The 21,897-nt window shown below is 49.5% G+C and overlaps 1 protein-coding gene across 1 annotated transcript in view; it reads left to right on the plus strand.

Annotated features, from left to right (window-relative positions):
• The first annotated feature begins 4,459 nt into the window (after nt 1-4,459).
• Nucleotides 4,460-21,897, plus strand: part of PDZRN4 (PDZ domain containing ring finger 4) — a 553,980-nt gene continuing 536,542 nt past the window's right edge. Inside the window, exon 1 of the mRNA XM_086919475.1 lies at nt 4,460-4,774. Within this exon, the coding sequence (XP_086775601.1) occupies nt 4,706-4,774 (69 nt within the window). The 5' untranslated portion in view covers nt 4,460-4,705. The remainder of the gene's footprint in view (nt 4,775-21,897) is intronic.

Below are 21,897 nucleotides of genomic sequence, written 5' to 3' on the forward strand. Positions count from 1 at the left end.
TACTCACAAGTTCTTTATCAGTCTCCGGTTATAAATCCAAAGGGATTGGCCCAGCCCAGCCTCTCACAGTCTCAGATGGGCCCGCCCTTGGCCCGGGCTTCCCCCATCGCACGCCCGCGCACGTCCCACGCATCGGGTACCACGAGATGTAATGTAGGGCTTGTGGGCAGGGAAACAGGCAGCACAGGTGGACAACGCTGCAGGGCTCCTGGTCCTTGGAGCCCCTGTCCAAGCAGCCAGTCCCTGAAGATCCCAAGAGCGAGCGGCACCTGCTTACTCAAATCCCAAAAGATGGAGACCTTCAGACTTACCTATGTGTGTATTCACAAACATTATCAATGAATTATCTGTATATCTGACTGATATCTGAGTGGGTAAGGCATAAGTGCTTCAGGAAGTGTTGCTTATTGAATTAATATATACACAGATTTTAAAGGAGGTTTGTTGGACAAAATGTAATTTCTTTATGTCAATTAATTTCCTTATGCATGCGTTTAGTTTTCACTTGTGGAGTGGGACTGGAATGTAGTTCAATAACTTGCCCTTACATATGCAGAATACAACCTGGGGGGTTTGGGCATTGGTTTCAAATATTTCGAAATCAGTAAAACACGTGTAATTCTTACCACTAAAGTCAGGAGCAGGTTAACTCAGTCATGCCGTTCGTTGCAGAAGCAGTATGTACTATCCATGTTTGGGTGATGCTACAATGAATGACCCATGCTCATCTCATGTGGTGTACTTGTAGGAAGAGAAAATGAACCGAAGCACTTTCCCTCCCTCGATGCTTCAGTGCACCAGAAATGCTCTAATATCAGCTGGAGGCAGACGAGTGTGGGTGAAATAAAGGGACCAGCGTGTGCTTCTCTTTGCAGGGCTTGTCGGGCGATCCGCCCATCCTGCATAAAAAGGAGATCGCACTGCCCCCGGTGAGTTTTGTTTAACCACACTCCAATTGTTTCTTAATTAGTAAATATTCATCTGTCATCGGCAGCAGCTATGACACCCCTCCCGCTAACACTTTGTGTCATAAATAATCAATGAGGCGGCATTAATATTCATGAGCTGAAACTGTGTAGTCATGTGCGCTGGTGCTGAGACGGGGGAGTGTTGTCATGAACTGAGTCGTAACTCGGCGGCGTGTGTGGATGCGAGGATGCGAGATACTTAAGGAAGGGTGGACGGGCATGCTGCTGCCGCCTCCGCCGCTCCCCCGCGCCGCACATCGCCTCGGTGCATGCCTGCATCTCACAGTGGCTGCCGGGTCTCCACGCGGGAGTGACTGATGACAAACTGTAGTCGCGTCCGGAGGGTGATTCCCTGTCAGTGCGACTGCCATCCTGTGCTGGGGGAGAGGGGAGCCCAGATCTCCCGCCGCGTGCTAGAATGGGCTGCAACCTGTGTACTTTTCAGAAGAGGGAGGAACACTACAAGCTGCTCTACGAGGTCGCACAGGTGAGAGAGTGGTGCCCTGGGAGCAGGCGTGAGTTCAGCAGCGTAGGGGCTTGCAAAGTTCTATACCAAGAGTTCTGAGTTGTGTCCTCTCCCTGTGTGGGGACCACGCTGTGATCTCCGTGCAAACACTGAGGGCGCCTGCAAGTTGTCACATTAGATCTGTAGCGCAGTGTGTGGGTTAAGAGAAGGGTCAGGGTGTGATGATGCTCTGGAGTCTAGTCCGGGATGCTCGTGCAAAGGAGGATATTAATTACGAGTTTGTCTAAAGTGCATTATAGTACATCGATAGCCAGGTGATGCTGCGCGTTGTGACCAAATAATGTTATCATGTTGAACTCTGCTCGGGGCTAGTTTGGGCACTTGGTCCATGGACGGAATTTATGCGGGGTAGTGTTTTGGAAATACAGAATGGTGCTTGTATAGTGTGTGGGCGCCGAACCATAGAGAACACGTGTGCTTCTGTGCCATGTGCTCCGGGGCCGTGTGCTTCTGTTTCATGTGCTCCTGAGCCGTGTGCTCCCGTGCAGTGTGCTCACGGCGCCTTCCCGCCTTGCTCCGGTGGCGTGTGTGCAGTAGGAACCGCCGCCGCTCAGAATGCGGGGGACATGCCTTGAGGGGCGTCTCTTCTGCATGCATCTGTCAGAGGGGGGTGACAGATACATGTTGACAGAAGCTGAGCGCGCCCGGCATCCGGAGGCACTGCCGGTGACAGGCGCGTGGCGGGGAGCCCTCTCAGTGCTGGTGGTCCTCTGGCCCAGGGCGGATAAAGTGCTCGCTTCTCAGCAGTCCCTGCCTACGCGGGCAGACGAGCATCCCTTCCCAGAGTGCTAGCACGGAGGGGCGTGTGTGCGGGACTGCAACCCATGTCCGTGCTAATGCGAACCGAGCCTTGGGCTAGGCACCAAACTAGTCTCTTGCGTGTTAAAAGCGAAGCTGTGCCTCGCATCTCTGCGCAGACGGAAATACATGTTCATGTTCTTAAACTCTGGGACAGTGTCACAGCTTTATTTGTGGGGACAACGGAATTCTGTTATATATGTTCTCTTCGTTGTAGATGCTCCATTGTACACATACGCTGACTTTGATCTACGCCATGGTCTGTGGAGGGCACACCTCCTTCGGCTCCCGTTAGTTTCTGCTGTTGCTGCTCTTGCGTGGAGCAGGTGAGGACAACGCGGTGTTTGTTTACTCTTTGGAAATCTGCCCATTCCACGCTGCCCTGCTAAACCGAGTGGCATCTTGTGATCCAAACCAGCACATCCCAGCACCACGACCACAAGGGATGTTACAAAATCCGAAAAAAAGCCTCTCACTGATAACGAGGGCACCTGCGCGTTTCAACACATTCTTAACATCGGCGCTTGAAGGAAATGGGCGGCGAGCTTCAGTGCAGCAGGTGTATTGGCACCGATAGCCGGAGAGTGTCACTCCAATTATGGCTTTTACTGCCTAGTTTGCATCAGTGCCGATGCATTCCATTTGAAATACAAAAACCCATCATTTAATTTAAAGTACCACGGTTCTCGGATAGATACCTCCCTAACAGTAAATAATCGCGTAAAGAGGACATAACCATAGAGCCTGCCTTAATTCCTGGAAGACGCCGAGCGTGATTCTTTCCGGATTATATGTGGTTTGTGCCCCCTCGGCCTCGGAGCCTGCCGTGTTCAGTTTATATCGCAGATAACGTGTGAAAGAGCCCCTGCGCGTGCCGCCGTCCTCGCCCGCGGCGCGCTGCGTCGCGTCCGCCTGTTCCTGGCTCCGCTCACGCTCGCGCTGAGGACGCTGCGCATGTGACAGGAGCCAACCAGGTGTTGCACCAGGAAACAGCAGCTGCCTCCCGGGTGGCTGCCGTGTCAGCAGACCCGGAAGCCTGCCTCCAGTCATTGACTCGGATACAATAATCCGAATTAGCGTGTTCAAACATTAACACTTGACTCGGCCAAATCCCCTTTTAATGTTATGCCCTGGTGCTATCGCGATCACAGTCCTGGCAGTGCTGTGTCTGGAGAACTGGCGGCAAGGAGTGGGTCTGTCTGGGCGACAAGACAACTGAAGATTAGCAGTCCTTTGCAAACATATCTGCCTCTAAGGGGCTCGTTTATATTCATGTAAGAAAGCAATCCAGGAGCTGCGTGCACAGTTCTGGGGCCTGGGTACCAGATAGCACAGAAGCCGCCACCGAGCGCGCTGTCAGATTAGCAGACAGAGGGAGAGAGGTGGCACCCAGCCACCGCGCTCAAGGAAACATGTCTGCGCCTCTTGACACCAAGACAACTAGGAAACGGGAACAGGGATGTGCGGCAGTCACGTTGTGGCTGGTAGAGTTCATCAGCATCCTTAAACTGCTCCCCCCCCCCATCGCTGTGCCTATACTAAACAGAGAGGATATTGTACCGTCACCCACACAGAATTAGTAAACACTTTAAATGTCTTCGGGCTAAAAGCATGACTTTTGAGTCCTACTTACCAAGGGCTCACATGCCTACCTCGTGCCAGTCCTAACTACAGCAGAGCTACTGTTCATCCCTCGTGGTGCAAGAGAAACATGAATTGGTCAAAACCGGTTTTCCATCCAATTCGCATCAGCTATTTACAAAACACACTACCTATTCGAGATTTCGTAGATGGGCGACGTGCCATCGATCCCAAACAGTGACGTAACACAAGATGATCGGGGCCCCGCAGAATGTGGAGGGGCCCCAAGTCTTGCATATCTCACAGACACAAACTAGAACTTGGGCTGAATGCCCCTCCCACGCGCCGCAGGGGCCCGCCTTACGCCCCTGATTTTGAATACTTGGTGCAAGTTGGTGCTCCAATTGTTTCTTAGTTAGTAAATATTCACCTGTCATCGGCAGCAGCTATGACACCCCTCCCGCTAACATGTTGTGTCATAAATAATCAATGAGGCGGCATTAATATTCATGAGCTGAAACTGTGTAGTCATGTGCGCTGGTGCTGAGACGGGGGAGTGTTGTCATGAACTGAGTCGTAACTCGGCGTGTGTGGATGCGAGGATGCGAGATACTTAAGGAAGGGTGGACGGGCATGCTGCTGCCGCCTCCGCTGCTCCCCCGCGCCGCACATCGCCTCGGTGCATGCCTGCATCTCACAGTGGCTGCCGGGTCTCCACGCGGGAGTGACTGATGACAAACTGTAGTCGCGTCCGGAGGGTGATTCCCTGTCAGTGCGCCTGCCATCCTGTGCTGGGGGAGAGGGGAGCCCAGATCTCCCGCAGCGAGCTAGAATGGGCTGCAACCTGTGTACTTTTCAGAAGAGGGAGGAACACTACAAGCTGCTCTACGAGGTCGCACAGGTGAGAGAGCGGTGCCCTGGGAGCAGGCGTGAGCTCAGCAGCGAAGGGGCTTGCAAAGTTCTATGCCAAGCGTTTTGAGTTGTGTCCTCTCCCTGTGTGGGGACCACGCTGTGATCTCCGTGGAAACACTAAAGGCGCCTGCAAGTTGTCACATTAGATCTGTAGCGCAGTGTGTGGGTTAAGAGAAGGGTCGGGTGTGATGATGCTCTGGAGTCTAGTCCGGGATGCTCATGCAAAGGCGGATATTATTTACGGTTTACATTTAGATAGTCTAATATGTGGCAACTTTGTTTCCGAATCCTGGTAGATGAAGGATGCTCTAGCGATAGTCGACATTGTGTCACCGCTCGTTCTTATAGTTCATTGTGTGAGTTTGTGTAAAGTGCATTATAGTGATGGCTGCGCGTTGTAACCAAATAATGATGTCCTGTTGAACTCTGCTCGGTGCTAGTTTGGGCACTTGGTCCATGGACGGAATGTCAGCGGGGAAGTGTTTTGGAAATACAGAATGGTATGTACAGTGTGTTCGGCGCCGAACCGTGGAGAACACGCGTGCTTCTGTTTCATGTGATCCTGAGCCGTGTGCTCATGTACAGTGTGCTCACGGCGCCTTCCCGCCTTGCTCCGGTGGCGTGTGTGCAGTAGGAAGCGCCGCTGCTCTGAATGAGGGGGACATGCCTTGAGGGGCGTCTCTTCTGCATGCTTCTGTCAGAGGGGTGACATATACATGTTGACAGAGGCTGAGCGCGCCGGCGTCCGGAGGCACTGCCGGTGACAGGCGCGTGGCGGGGAGCCCCTCTCAGTGCTGGTGGTCCTCTGGCCCAGGGCGGATAAAGTGTTCATCACTCGTGGTACAAGAGAAGCTGAATTGGTCACAATCTGTTTTCCATCCAATTCGTTTCAGCTATTTACAAAGCGCACTTTCTATTCGAGGTTTCGTAGCTGGGTGACGTCCCACCGATTCTAAACAGTGGCGTGACACATTTTGATCGGGGCCCCGTATAAGCGGAGGGGCCCCACGTCTTGCACATCTCACAGACAGATACTGGAACTTGGGCTGAATGCCCCTCCCACGCGCCGCAGGGGCCCGCCTTACGCCCCTGATTTTGAATACTTGGTGCAAGTTTATTGGTAACTCTCGGGATAACTCGGTGGGCAGGATGATTACTGCAGAGGGCGTTGCAGACCCTGCAGCTCATTAGTTGGGAAACTTAACATAACTACATTTAATTCGTCATTTTGAGGCCTACAGAGAAAGTAGCGTTGAGCAATAACAGCTGTTTTTAATAAGCAAATACACACAATTCAGCTGTGGTGGGCACTGCACTGCATAAACGCCCAGGATTATTAAAAGTGCAGGCGGTCATATACTGTGCTTGAATTACGTTTTTATTTTGGCACAGAACCTTCAGTTAATGTCCATTCAGTGTGGGTACGGACTCTTTTGTCTGCTTTCACTGACAGAAGTCATTATGCAGGAGGTCGCCGGCACTGGCCTTTCCCCTTTGCTGAGCCACGTTTGAAATCTGTGGAGACTGCTGTGACCTGACCTTTAACCTACTTGTAACGGACCTTCGTGCTTCACACCACAAAACCTTTGCGTTTCTAGGATGGGGCAGTACAGTGCTGGAATGTTTCAACTATCAGCTGGTCCTTGCTGTTCGTATTTTGTGCCTTCATTTGACGAGTCAAGTTTGCCACCATAGTTCAAACCCACGAACGGAAAGGCAATAAAAAAGGAGGCCAGCTCAACAAAGACTTCAATTGCCTGTGATTCTCGTTACGATGACTATTACGCGTCAATAATATGCGAAAGATCATTTCCTTAGTATTTCCTGTTTCCTTTTGTTTATTGGAATGCCTAGATATTGCTCTTAATAGCAGAGATTCACCTGTTAAAGAAGCTGCCAATGTTGGCACGTACAGAAACAGAGTCACAGGCTGATAGAGTGCATCACCTGGGGTGACGTCATTGAGTCGGGGGAGTGCCCGGATGACAGTTCATGTCCCCTGCTCCCAGAATCACCAAACGGTTAGTTCTCAGCCCTACATTTAATTCTATCCCTGGAGTCTACTAATGTGCGCCTCTTCCTTAATTACTCTTCCCCATTTCTCTCTCACGACCTGGCTTCACTACTCCCCTCTCCAGACCCCAGACCCTTTCTCTCAGTGCGCCTCTCCCCCTCGCCATCTTTGTCCTAGCACTGTCCCACACGTGCCCGCCCTCTTTGTGCCTGTCGCTGAATGCATCCCTGTCAAGCCCTCCTCGCCTTGCACCCTATTGTCAGCTCTTGTCTGCCATTCATCTCCAGCCAGCCCCTCGCGACGCGCCATCCACCCCGCCTCACCCTCTGTCTCAATGCTTGATCTGCCTCCTTGACATCCATTTCAAACCCACAGAGGCATGAGACAGGCGCGCAATTCATTAAGCAACTATGGGGTTCGCATTGGTTTTCCTTCATGCGCTGCCTTCCTTTTTCACTCCTCCTTGTTTGCCTGCATGCTTCCATAGCTTTCTCTTAGCAAACCAGAATGACAAAAAGTTGTTTTTTAAAACGAAGCACTACACACTGCACTTCTGCTGTTTGTAAGCACTATAAAAACACACGCTTCCCATTCAATCAATCAATCAATCAAACAGAAATCATAAAGCGCAGCTATTCACCGCGAGGGTACCCAGGCGCTGAGGTCTAAGCTGCTGGGGTGGGGTCGGTTGAACAACCAGGTCTTTCGTTTCCCTCTGAATACTTGAAGAGAAGGTGAGATCCCGAGATAGCGGGGAGGCTGTTCCAGGTCTTTGCGGTGAGGTAGGAGAAGGAGCGTCCTCCACTGTTGCTTCGGCAGATTGGGAGGGGGGGGGGGAGGGGAGGGTGTTAGCGAGGTAGGGGGAGCGCAGGTGTCTGGAGGGTTGGTGGAAGCTGATGTATTCTGTGGTTGAGTCTGCCTTGTTGGGCTGTGAAATCGTAACCTGACGCTGCCTGCATGTTTCAGTGGCCAGCTTTCAACTGGGTGAGCCATTCTTAAGTGCTGTAACTTCTATAGAGATCTGAAACTTTTATCTACAGAAGTATGCACGTTATCACATAGTATATTGGCTGCAGTGGCCATCACCATTTATTACATGATAGTCACTGATATCATCGACTGTACATTTTTTAAAATGGATGCGTTTTTATACAGTGTAGGGCAGAGGCTAAAGAAAGCAATACAGATACAGGCTGATAAAAAAGCAGGAGTATCAAAAGATAAAGAATGAATGCATTAAACATGTATAGAGCACACTGCTACTCACTAGAAGCATCCTAGCACTGCAAGTTATGAACTGATAACCCAGCCAAGCTAACTAGATGAGAGTGGCAAAGTACATCAGAGCCACAAAAAGCCAAGCCGTAAACTGAGTTTTTAAGAGAACTTCTAATTCTATGAATTGAAGGGGACTTTGAAGTTGGTTCCATGCATCAGCTCCTAGTACTGAGAAAGATTTGCCACCTCGTGTTTTAAGTCTGAATGAACAGGACTTAAAAAGGTTCATGCAGGAGGATCTGAGGGTTCTGAAGGTTGTATAATGTGAAAATATGGCCATCAGATATCTTGGACCAATGGCATTGAAAGCCCTGAAAACCAGTACAAGAACCTTAAAGAGGATTTGTTTGTGTACAGGGAGCTAATGTAAGGCTTTTAGGGCTGTGGAGGCTGAACCACATCTGAGGAGCTTCAACCCCAGCCTGGCTGCAGTGTGTTGCAACATCTGAAGTTTATGAAGCATGCATTTTGAGGAGCCTGCAAAAAGGCTATTACAATAGTCTAGTCTTGAAGTGATGAGGGCAAAAGCAACTGTCTTCCTGGCGGCTAATGGGAAGAAGTCAGAAAACTTCCTTAAGTATTTCATTAAATGAAAGCATGTCGCTGCCACAGCGAGGGATTGCGGACGGAAGGAGAGTGAGATGTCAAATTTTACGCCAAGATTTCTGACCACTTTGACTGTGGCAGGAGGAGGCACTGAGATTGGCCACCATTGCAATGGTGAAAAGCAGTTGATTATGCCAAATAGCAGGATCTCTGTTTTGTCTGTGTTGCATTTCAATTAATTTTTTGCATCCACAAGACAACTTAAGTTAAACAATTTTGGAAGTTAAGTTCCGATTGTGAGGACTCTTTATCCAATATAAGGATCAACTGCATGTCATTAGCATATGAAGATGTGGAGATTTAAAAGGACTCTGTCGAAGAAATAAGAGTAGCCATATATATGATGAATAGCGCAGGGCTAAGAGGCGAGTCCTCTGGAACTCCTAATGTTACTACTGATCTTTCTACCAATGAGAATGATCCTAGAGAGACAACTTGTCTCCTCCCAGTTAAAAAGGGTTTAATCCACGTGAATGCTTTGTAGGAAATACCGCAGCCCTCAAGACATTGGAGAAGTATCTGGTGGGAGATAGTATTGAACTCAGCGGAGAGATCCAATAGGATCAATACTGCGTTATTTACTGTGTTCAAAGTAAATCTCCTGGTTCCAGAAACTTCCAACAATACTGATTCTGTAGAATGTTTCACAAGGAAACCTGGTTACTGAGGATGGAGTACATCTGAATTTTCAAGAAAAGAGGTTAATAGGTCATTGACCACTTTTTCAAGTATCTTGATAAGAATCGGAAGCAATGAAATCGGACGCAGATTACATAAAGTAGCTGGATCTACCAGGGATTTTTTTTCCCTCGGGGTTTTACCACCATCAATTTCCATTCGGCTGTAAATAATGAGGATTTAAGAATAATATTGATTACTGGGTTTACTGCATCAACGACCTTGTGAAGAATAGCAGGGGGACAAGCATCATTGGGGGAACCTGACTAGCAAGAAATAATAGCTTGCTTTGATTGTAAAAGTGTAATTTCATGAAATTCTGTCAAAGTCGTAGTCCCTTCTTTTGAGGTAACATCCAGTAGATTGTCATTGGTAAAGAGAGAAGTCTTAGGTATGTCTTGTTGAATGGCAAGTATTTTATCCTCAAAGTAAGAGGTGATCTGATTGCTGAGGGTTTAAGAGGGGGGTTTCTTTAATCAGTGCCCTAGGCTTTAGAAAGGATTTAGAGATGTTGACAATAATGTTAAGGTCATGCTGGGCATCCTCGATCGGAGCAGTATAAGAATTTTTTTTTGGTGCTTTGATCTGGGCCTGATAGACTTTCTGCACCTTTTAGAATTGCTGCAAGTCCTTGGAATTGTAAGCATGTCGCTACTTACGTTCCAGTTGTTTGCATCGCAGACGCTGCTCTGCTATGGTGAAAGAGAACCACAGGGCTGAAGGGTTCGATCTGTGATTTTTGGAGGATGTTGTGGGGGCCAGCTTGTTACCTGTATCTGCGATCCAGTTATTAAATAAACTTAGATTTTCTGCTAGGATTCCTGTGAGAGTCGACGTGGAGGAAGATAGGGGATTACATTTGCGGCAGTCATCGGTTTACTCCACTTGCATAAATTATGGATGCCCTTAGTTGTAGTGGGCTGTGGCAAACCATATAAGTTAATTGAAATTGTAAAGGGAATTAAGTTATGATCTGACCAAGCCTGCTGAACAGGATCATCTATTACTAAATTAAGGTTCTTGGAACAAACTTCATCCAGAGTATGACATGCTGTGTGTATAGGGGATGTTCCAAGCTGGTTAATGCCAATGATACTTAAAGTATCATGAACGTTTGATACATCTGGGATCTTACTAATCTCCAAATGAGAATTGAAGTCACCCAGGATGGTAAAGCTGCAATATTGGAGTAACAAAGGTACCAATGTTTCTCCCAAGGAAGCTAAGAAGGTGGATCCTGGGGTTGGGGCCAATAAATTAGGGCACCTGCAAATGATTGATTGGGGTTGATTTTTTAAAAACAGAAGCTTAGACTTTCTGCTCCTTTTAAGGAGTTTTTCTTGAACGTACAGCATTGGAGTGACTCTGGAAAGATGATAGCCAGACCCCCACCACAATGCTCCTCTCTATCCCACCAAAGGATAGTATATCCTGGGGGAAGAGATTCAGCAATAGCCTGACTGCACCAATCCCTAACCATGTTTCAGTAATAAAAAGAAATTCTAAAACCAGGTATTCAATCAGATCGTGCACCTCCTGTGTATGTTTGCACAGTGAGCGAGCCTTGATAGGTCCACCAGATAAGGATGTAGTGCTGTGGTTATGAACAAGCATGGTGTCAGGAAGCTGCTCAACAAACATCTTAAATGTGCCTTTGCATGGGGAAACACTGTTGGGTAGCTGCACGCTTTATTAATCTATAAATAAATTAAATAAACGATGCAATATAATGGGTCCTCAATACAGGCTGGGTCTAAAAAAGTGACCACAGTTTGAGATAGAATGCCTGAGAGATTTCAGGTGGAATGAGGATAATGAAGGGACAATACCTGGAGTTCCACTGACAGGGGGGCTGGCGCTGGTCCTGGTCTGGGTGCGGATGGCGGCAGACTGGCTTGCCTATGCTGCACATTTGGCATACCACGGAGCAACTGCACTGTCCTGTGCACGAAAAAGGCTCTGAGCTCTAACGTATTCTGCCCAACAAAAATCTAATGAGCCCTCCCCATCCATTCAGAGAACGACCTTTGGCATCAGAAAATGCCCAACAACTAAGCAAGAACAAACAGCAGTTTTCCTCCAAATTAAAGTGCCAGGTGCATGTAACAGCCTATAAATTGCAGCAAGTAGCAACAACAAGATAGTATCACTACATGCATCATGACATGATTAAATTGGTACAAATAGAGATAGAACCAGTGTAAATAACAGTCCTTGGGTTGATTATAAGCAACAAAAGAAAACAGTCATAAATAGCATTTTCATTAGACCCACCCACTTCAATTCTATTTCTTTTCATCATTCCAAGACACAACCCAAACACTGCAGAAGTCACGTAGTGGATGGATATAAATATGTGGGTCTGATTAGCAAGATGTAGTAAAATAGGATGGTGTTCTGGGAGTAGTGTTACAACTATGTGAAGAGAGTTTATGCTTTTGGAAGTACAGCTGGAGAAAAGAGATGTATGTATGCTAATGACCAGGAGGTTATTTGATCCCACTTGCTGTAAGATTCTAGTACTTGAACCAAAGAGGAAATTAGTTAGTCTACAATCAAGGGCCAGTGCTTCATGTTTTTTCTCCTGGCTGATGTCATCAAGCATATTCTATAACTCTACTGTACTCTTAGTAGTGGCTGTTGGGAGGTAGACCAAGTTACATCGTGCGATAACTTTTTGTCACTTGAAGTAGAGTTTTTCCAGTGGAAAGAGTATTAAACACTAATGAGGGTTACTGTCTGGGTGTATCTTCAGCATATGCTGAGAGAAGGTTTAGGCAGAGCACCTTCCGGAAAGCTGTTGCATGGTACCTAATCAAGATTAATTTAACTTAAAAAAAACAGAGAGGCATGTGGGAATGGTACTATGAAACAACAACTTTCGCTTGGTGCTTTTTAGGTGTCCCCCTTAGTCAGCGTTTGGCTGCTGTTGAAGATATATTTTGAACAACACCAATTATTAAATTGAGCTTTGAGTCCGCCATTGATTACCATTGATTTCATGGGCTTTCATTTGTTTTCTTGTTTTTCAATAGCTTTATTTCCACTTCTTGTGTTTGTGCCTTCTCTGGCAGAAGACACACACATGATGGACGTAATGCAGAGCAAATCAAACATTTACCCTCAGTCAACAGATCTGGGTTAAATTCATTGTTCTTTTGCTTACCATGCCCCCCAATTTAGACCCAGCCATATGCAAATTAGTCTTGAACCTGATCGTCATGGGAACAGTCCAGCCCGAACGGCCGAGCCAGGTCCTCCCTGGACCAGAAACAAGCCTCCTAGGACGAGTTTCGGGGTACTACCCCTCATCACCCTCATCAGCTAGCCTAGCTTGACCCTAGTGGCAAAGTGAGCCCGGGACCCATGTCTGGGCATACCCGGTGCACTTAGGGCGAGAAAGCAAAAGACACACAAACGATGGATGTAATGCAAAGCAAATCAAACATTCACCCCCAGTCAACATATCTGGGTTAAATCCATCGTTCTTTTGCTCACCATGCCACCCCAGTTTCTTCTCTGGAGCATAACTTGTTTACGATCCTTTTACCTGGATGACTAGTATGCTTCATCAGGAAACTACATTTGTCTTTATATTTCTGCTGTCTTTGAGAAAGCACACATTTTCCTGGTGTCTCCTTTATGTGCTTCACCCCCTTCAAATCCACGCCCCACACTTTCAGTATAGCTTGCTGCATCACCCACAGCTCATCTGTTGCTTTCTCCACCCATCCCTATTCAGCTTTCAAAATAATGTTTTTTAAGTGCCCCAAGCCGTTCTGTTGTTCTTCTACCAGTCACTGTTTCGTTCATCAAAGTACAATTCTGTTTTGGAGGGCTTGGCCATAAGCAATTTGCAAGCGTTGAGACAATTGAAGGCAGGTTAAAGAAAAGGGATATTTAACTCATTTGTATTTGTCAATAAAGGATGTTGTGAAGTATTGTTACATATGCCCCTTCCATTTATACCCCAATGGAGAGAGCTGGAGAGAATTTAAAGTTGAAGAAGGTACCCGATGACATAAAGTCACAAGAAGGGATAAGATGAATAAAATATTACTCGCCATACAAATGAGTTTCAAACACAGTGGTATAACTCAAAATGATTGGGCCCTTTACAAAATGTGATGAGGGACTCCTGAGTCTCCCATATCGGAAAAAAATTATTGGTCTTGGCCTAAATAAATCAGGATTGTAAAGTGCTGGTAATCAGCCACGAGGGTATACAGGCAGTGAGCCCTGCTGCTTCCGGTGGGTTCAGTTGGACAGCCAGGTCTTGAGTCCCTTCCTGAATTTGAGAAGAGTTGATGAGGGCCGGAGGTGAAAGAGAAGGCCATTCAAGGACTTAGCAGTGAGGTAGGAACTAGCACCCTCCGCCTTGGCTGCTGCAGGTGGTGTGAGCGAGGGAGAGGGAGGTAGAGCGCAATAGTCTAGAGGGTTGGTGGATGTTCATGTTGATGTATGCTGCTCCTTGATTGTGAAGGGCTTTGTAGGTGTGGATCAGCATCTTAAATTGTCAACTCTTCTGATTAGGGAGCCAGTGGAGCTTTTTGAGATGGGTGGTGTTGTGGATCCATTTAGAGAGGCTGAGGACGAGTCTGTCCACTGATTTCTGTATGGTCTGCAGTCTCTTCGGGAGGTGAGTGGTAATTCTCATGTAGAGTGTGTGTAATCAAGCGGGCTGTTGACTAGGGTGAGAGTGAATGTTTGTCTGGTGTTGACGGAGAGCCATTTGAAGATTTCTGGGACATGCAGAGCGTGAGGAAGCAAGTGGAAGAGGCTACATTGATCTGTCATTTTATGATGAGCTTGCTGTCCAGGATAATGCCAAAGTTGTGTGCATGGTCTGTCAGAATGGGTGAGGGTCCTAGTTTGGAGGGCCACCAGGAGTCATTGCATAGTTATCTGTGTTGACTTTTAGGCAGTTGTTTTTCATCCAGTCAGTAATGCTCGTAATGCACCAGTGGAAGTTGGCCCTTGTGGTGGAGGTGCCTTCTGATAGCGAGAGTGTGAGCTCGTTGTTTCCTGCATAGGACATGAAGTTTATTCCTTGGGTTTTTGACAATGTTGGCCAAAAGAGTCATATAGGTGTTGAACAGTGGCCTTGATGCATGCCGCAGATGATACACTTTGATTTTGAGGTGAATAGTGGTAGGTGGATTTTCTGGGTTCCTCAGGTGACAAAGGAGGTGATCCATTTGAGGGCTTCTTCTTGGATTCTTATGTGATGAAGCATCTTCATTAGGAAGTGGTGGGATATGGTGTTGAATGCTGTTGAGAGGTCGAGGAGGGTCAGGGCTGCGGTTTCTTCCTGGTCCAGGAGGGTTCTGATGCCATATGTGGCAGCGATCTGGGCGGTTTTGGTTCTGTGGTTGGTGCGAAATCTGGATTGGAAGGTGTCTAACAGATTGTTGTTCTCCAGGTATTCAGTGAGTTAGCGGTTGATGGCTTTTTCGAGGAATTTAGTGGGAAATAGGAGCAGAGAGAAAGGGCTGTAATTCATGAATTCACTGTGGATGGTTTCTTGGGGAGGGGCCTTGGTGATGAATGCATTAAAAATAAAGATAAGCTCCCTGCTGAGTTTCCAGGTCCTGAGGCAGAGTTCATGATGGCTGTGGTATTCTGTGTGGTTAGCTTGTCCGAGGCGGTGAGTAGGTGGTCTGGTTTTGCAAGCAGGCTGTAGAGGTTAGATGTGGTGGGTTGGGACTCAACGTTTTTGTAGAGGGTGGAGATCTTGTCAGGGAAGAAGTCCTCCAGAGTGTCACAAAGTTCCTGGGAAGGGTGATGATGTTTTCAGTGGCTGAGGGGTTGCAGAACTCTCTGACAATGTTGAAGATTTCTTTGCTGTGTTTAGAACTGGCTTTGGTGTGGTCAGCCAGGGTGCTCCTTTTCGTGTCTTTCAGCCGTTGGTCGTATTGGTTGAGAGTTGTCTTGAAGGTGGCTTGGTCTGTGGGATCCTTGCTGGTCCACCATTTCCTATCTTCTTGATTGCAGTTGCATTTTGTGGTTTTCTGTTCTGTTGGGTACCAACTGGCCTGCTTGGTAGAACTCTTAGGTTTGGAGGGCTTGACGTAGGGACTCTGTTGACACAGTTGGTGATCCAGGTGGAGAAGTTCTTGACAGCCTGTTCTAGGTTGGTTGCATTGTCAGAGTGGGAGGTGTAGTGTGTGTTGGTACACTGGCTTTCTGACACTTTGTTCCAGCTGTGGTATGAGGTGCCGGGCAGCTTGGTGGCAGTGCCGGGAGATCCTTGATAGTGAAGTGGTCTAATCAAGTGAGCTTGTGACATTACTGCACTTGACTCTGTCATTGGCCGTGAAGATAGGGTCAAGTATGTGTCCTGTGCTCTGGGTGGGGTTGGTGATCAGTTGGGTGAGGCCGATGTTGTTCTTGCTTTCGAGGAGAATGGTGGTGTTGGGGTCGTTGAGGTAAATAATCGAGGTGGAAATTGGAGGTCTCCGTGAAGGATGTTCTGTTTGGAGACAATGACAAGTGAGGTGTTAAAGTTGGGGATAGCGTTGCACAAACTGGGGCGTGGTCTTGGAAGTCTATAGGTGAGGGTGCCTCTGATGGTGGTTGTTAGAACCGGCTGTCTCTAGTTGGCAGAGGTATACACTTCTGACAAATAGGGACACTCCTTTTCTAGTCAGGGCAAGGGGATCACACCCTTCGATAACCCCTGCTCACCCCCTTGGTAGCTTGGCAGAGCAGAACAGGCTTATCTCAGAGGCTGTGTGTTAAGCAATTATGACCACATACAGTAATACAGTGAATACACTACGAATGGACACGACACAGTAGTATTATAAAAATAAGTATTTTTATATAAGGCTTAGCACAAGACCAAATAACGGAAAACTGTACACAATCGGAATAAATACATTGGGAAGGAAAAAGGATAGTTCAAAGGTAGTTTCTTCTTTAGCAAAAAGTCTTTAGTATCAAGCAAATCTTCTTCTTGGAAACACAGTTCTTAGCAACAGGGTAACCCACACGGGGGCTACACGACGTGGAGGCAAAGTTAATCCAAGGGTTCGGCGTCGACCGCGAGGAGCGCTACGTCTAGCCCGGAGTCACACGGACCCCCAACAACACAGTACCTTGGAAAATGAAGCATACGATGATCAGCGGCGTCGAACCATCCGGCGTCGCGCCTTCGGTGTCAAGCAGGCCTCAGCAAGCGTCGTCGATGATGCGGTTGCACAGAGTGAGCAGCGCTCACGGCGTCGGTGGGCACACGGTTGATGCGATCAGCAGCGGTGCAGACACGAGGTCCTCTGGAGCTAGAGCCGTACTCCCACTCACTGGCGTTGCTGCTGGCGTCGGTCGGGCCCGGCGTCCGGTCGTCGTGATTGCTGGTTCTTTCAGAGGCGCTGGATTCGCACTTCCAGCAAATAGCACCTTAGCAGATGAAGTCCTTTAGCCCTGTGACTTCAGCAGGAGACTGGCACTCTTCCAGTCCTTGGAGATTTTCTTAGCAAGCGTGAGAGTACACACACAGTTCCTCTCTCCTGGTTCCTTGGCAAAAATAAAGAAGCACTGCAGGATTCCCCCAACAACAGCACACTGGCAGAAGGGGTAGGCAGTCCTTAGATCAGCAGGCCTCTTGTCCTTGGTTACAGGGTTCCTTGTCAGAAGTGATCTAAATTCTTGGTTCAGGGGTCCTTCTCTTATACCCCTTTTCGTCTTTGATCCCTTTGTCTATGCCGGGGATGTCCCAACATCCTGGGTCTGTGGTGGGTGGAGCTAGGCAGTAGCACCTGGCGTATTCACTGAGCAGGGCTGGGTCCTCAGACGCCCAGCAGGAGGTGGAGCCAGCATTGATACTGGCAGGAGCAGAGCTATCGCCCTCCTGGCAGGAGGTGGGGCTAGGATCGTCCATGGCAGGCACAGAGCCATCAGTCGCTTGGCAGGAGGTGGAGCCAGCATTGTATCAGGCAAGGCAGGCTATCAACAACTACTCTCCCCCTACTCTCAACGTAAATGTCCCACTCATCCCACACTGACTCATCCAGACCTGGGGAGCCACCCAGCTCCTGTCACACACACGCAAGACCAGCAGAAACCAGATATGATTAGACAAGAAAATAGACACTTTCTAAAAGTACTATTTTCGAACCCAGGGTCCAAAAACCATCCACACCAACGGATGCGTAATTAAACCCCGAGTTCAGGGATACCAAACTCGACATTGCACCATGCTCCCCGAGCCGGCTAGGATCATAGCGTTAACAATCCCGGCGGCCCATTCTATCCACCGGAGAGCAGGCTACCTCGCAATAGTGAAGCACGAAGATGGCGGTCCTTCACTATCAGGACATGCCAACTTGGTCAGGCGTGTCCTACCTTAGACGTACAATGCACCCGGCCCGTGGGCCTACCATAGGGGTGACTAACATGAAGTCAAGGGAAGGTTGGAGGGGCTGGCAAGTAGGTATACTTGCGCAGCCGACGTGACAGTACAAGACTGCACGTGGGTCTCGCAATGACCGACCCGTAGACATTCTTTTACGAGGCCGCTCCTGTGGGTGGCACAACACGTGCTGCAAGCCCACGAGCGGCATTTGTATTTACAAGCCCCGGCACGCCTGGTGCACTAGACTAGGGACTGACAGTAAATCAAAATAGGCCAAACATGGATACAATAGATACATCAATTTAACATCGGGAGCACTTGCGCTATGGCACTGATCAGCAGTGACACGGCGCCCAAAGCATATACCAGCAAAACATCGTAAAACAGTAGAGGCAACAGAAAAAATGGAGGAGAGACTCAAGCCAATGATGTCAGGTCTAACACGTGTCCCCTCCAGCTGAAATGTGGGGAGAACTACCCTTGACCTAGGGAGTCCTCAGCACTAAGGCGGAAAAATCTGGACAGACCATCAGCATTGGCGTGATCCGTACCAGGGCGGTGTTCCACCGTAAAGTCCATCCCCTGTAGGGAAATGGACCACCTCAACAGTTTTGGATTCTCACCCCTCATCTGCATCAACCATCTGAGGGGCCTGTGGTCTGTCTGAACCCGGAAGTGAGTCCCAAACAGGTAGGGTCTTAGCTTCTTCAGCGCCCAGACCACAGCAAATGCTTCTCTCTCTATCGCACTCCACCTCGTTTCCCTGGGAAGTAACCTCCGACTGATGAAGGCTACAGGTAAGTCTCGGCCCTCTTCATTCACCTGAGCTAGAACAGCCCCCACGCCATGCTCTGAAGCGTCTGTCTGAACAATGAATTCTTTCGAAAAGTCGGGTGCCTGGAGAATGGGTGCTGTACACATTGCAGTTTTCAGGGTGTCAAAAGGCCGTTTGACAGGCATCAGTCCAGATCACATTTCGCGGCTGCTTCCTGGAAGTCAGCGAAGTCAAGGGGTGCACAATGATACCATAATCCTTGACAAACCTCCTGTAATAACCTGTGAGTCCTAGGAAGGCTCTCACCTGAGTTTGGGTTTTGGGCGGCGCCCAAGCCAGGATGGTATCAATCTTGGGTTGCAGGGGGGCAACCTTGCCGCTCCCTACTTGGTGCCCCAAGTACACCACAGAACCCTGCCCAATCTGGCACTTACTGGCTTTGATTGTGAGGCCTGCTCCGCGCAGGGCCAACAACACTTCCTGGAGGTGGCGCAAGTGTTCCTCCCAGCTGGCGCTGAACACTGCGATGTCGTCCAGGTAGGCGGCACTGAAATCCTCCAGTCCAGCCAAGACCTGGTTGACCAACCTCTGGAAGGTGGCAGGGGCATTCTTTATCCCAAAGGGCATCACCCGGAACTGGTATAGCCCATCTGGTGTGGCGAATGCTGACCTCTCCTTTGCCCCATCAGTCAAGGCGATCTGCCAGTACCCAGACGTTAAATCGAACGTACTAAGGTACCGGGCAGCCCCCAACCGATCGATGAGCTCATCAGCTCTGGGGATGGGGTGCGCGTCAGTCTTCGTGACCGAATTGAGTCCTCGGTAATCCACGCAGAACCGGAGTTCTGGTGAAGCACCAGGCGCTGCAGCCTTCGGGACCAAGACCACTGGGCTGGCCCAAGGACTGCTAGAGGACTCAATCACCCCTAACGCAAACATTTTGGAGACCTCCTCCTTAATGTACGCTCTGACCTTGTCAGTCACCCTGTAAGCCTTGTGCTTCACAGGAGGGCTGTCTCCGGTGTCAACGTCATGGACACACCAATGAGTGACACCCGGAACCAAGGAAAACAGATCCGGGAATTGTCCCAACAGGTGGCGACAATCCTGTTTCTGTTCAAGAGTCAGTGTGTCAGAGAGGACTACACCATCCACTGACCCGTCTTGCTCTTTAGCACACAGGAGGTCAGGAAGAGGCTCACTCTCCTCCTCCATTCCATCATCTGTGGCTAGGAGCATGCCCACTTCGGACCTTGCTAAGTGGGGCTTCAAACGGTTGACATGCAGGACCCGCAAGGGGTTCCTGGGAGATTTCAAGTCCACCAGGTAGGTGACATCGCTCTTCTTCTCCACAACCTTAAACGGTCCAGTCCACCTGTCCTTGAGCGCACAAGGTTCCACAGGGGACATGACCCACACTTCCTGACCAGGCTGAAGCTCTACCAGAGTGGCATTCCGGTCGTACCAACGCTTCATCTCCTCCTGGCTGGCCTCCAGATTTGCCTGAGCAAGTTCTCTGAAGCGCCGAGTCTGGTTCCGAAAGGCCAGCATGTAGCTGTATACATCCTGGGGAGGTTTCCTGGGAGATTGCTCCCAGCCTTCCTTGACCAGACTCAAAGGCCCTCTTACCGGGTGACCGTATAAGAGCTCAAAGGGGCTGAACCCTAGAGACTTCTGCGGCACCTCACGGTAAGCAAACAACAGGCATGGCAAGAGGACGTCCCATTTCCGCCTCATTGGTTCTTCAAGACCCATAATCATGCCTTTCAGGGTCCGGTTGAATCTCTCAACCAGCCCATTTCCTTGAGGGTGGTAAGGAGTGGTGAACTTGTAGGTTACCCCACACTCCTTCCACAGAGACTTCATATAGTTCGAAATGAAGTTGGTGCCTCGGTCCGACACCACCTCTCTGGGGAACCCCATCCGGGAGAAAACACCCATCAGTGCCCGTCCCACCATGGGGGCCGTCACTGTTCTGAGAGGGATGGCTTCCGGGTACCTTGTGGCATGGTCCACCAAGACCAGGATGAACCTGTTGCCCAGGGCTGTCTTGGGGTCCAGGGGCCCAACAATGTCAATACCCACCCGGTCAAAGGGGGTACTGACCACTGGAAAAGGTTGGAGGGGAGCCTTCTGCTTCCTTCCGCTTTTCCCACTTGCCTGGCAAGTGTGACAAGTCTTGCAGTGGATGTCTACATCCCTTCGCATCTGGGGCCAATAAAAATGGGTGACAAGCCTGTCATAGGTCTTGTCCTGCCCCAGATGTCCAGCTAACGGAAAGTCATGAGCCAAACCCAGTAGGAAGGCTCTGAAGCGCTGGGGTACCACCAGCACACGGGCTGACCCAGGCTCAGCAGCCTTAGGCTCGCTATACAGGAGGTCGTTCTCCCAGTACACAAAATGTGACCCTGACTGATCACCTGAGGATTGGGCTGAGGCCTGGTGCCTCATGCCCACAAGAGAAGGGCACACTTTCTGTTCCGCACAGAATTCTTCCCTGGAGGGACCACCATCCTGCTGCCAATGGGTCAGCTCGGGCAGGTCTCCCAGTTCGGCAATTTGTTCCCCTGTGGGCTCCAGGGCATCCCCCTCGGGGTCTACCTCCTCCTGGACCACGGGAACTATGGGGGCCGGTTTCCCGCGCCTCCTGCCTCTTCTCTTCACAGCTGGGTCCTGGGCCGTACTTTCAGGCTCCGGGACCCCATCAACACCCTTACTCGCTGTCATGGATTGAGAGGTTGCACACACCCACTCTGGCACACCCAACATTTTCAAGTGCGCCTCTCTCTCCACCTTAGCCCAAGGGGAGTCTTCTAAATCATTGCCCAGGAGACAATCAACAGGCATGGCGGGCCTCACAGCAACCTGAAGAGTACCTGAAACTCCCCCCCATTCAAAGGAAACCTGAGCTACCTCACACTCTTTCTGGGAGTTGTCGGCAGCTATCACGGGGTAGAATGCGTGGGGAACCACCTGCTTTCTGGACACTAAGTGACACTTGACAGCTGTCACACTCGCTCTGGTGTCTCTGAGAGCTTCCACTCTATGGCCATTAATGGTCACCCACTGCCTATATTTACTAGTGTTACTAGGCAGAGGGGGTGGAGGGACCATTTGCATGTCTCCTAGCGAGACCAGGGACATTTCTGCGGGACCCCTCCCACCATGGACAACCATCTCCTCCCCTCCCAAGGCTACACTCGCCAACTGACGAGGGGGTGCACGCGGCGGTGCATTCGAATCCTTTTTGGGACACTGGGGGTCATAAAACCGGTGTCCCACCTGCCCACAACCGTAGCAGGTTAGGGGGCCCCTATGAACAGGTTTACCCGTCGGGGCCCCTGGCTTCTTCTCAGGGGGAGGCTGGGAACCTTTCCCTTGGTTCCCTTGGGGATTACTTTGGGG

Source organism: Lissotriton vulgaris, chromosome 1_1, assembly GCF_964263255.1.
Source record: "Lissotriton vulgaris chromosome 1_1, aLisVul1.2, whole genome shotgun sequence".
Taxonomy (NCBI): Eukaryota; Metazoa; Chordata; class Amphibia; order Caudata; family Salamandridae; genus Lissotriton; species Lissotriton vulgaris.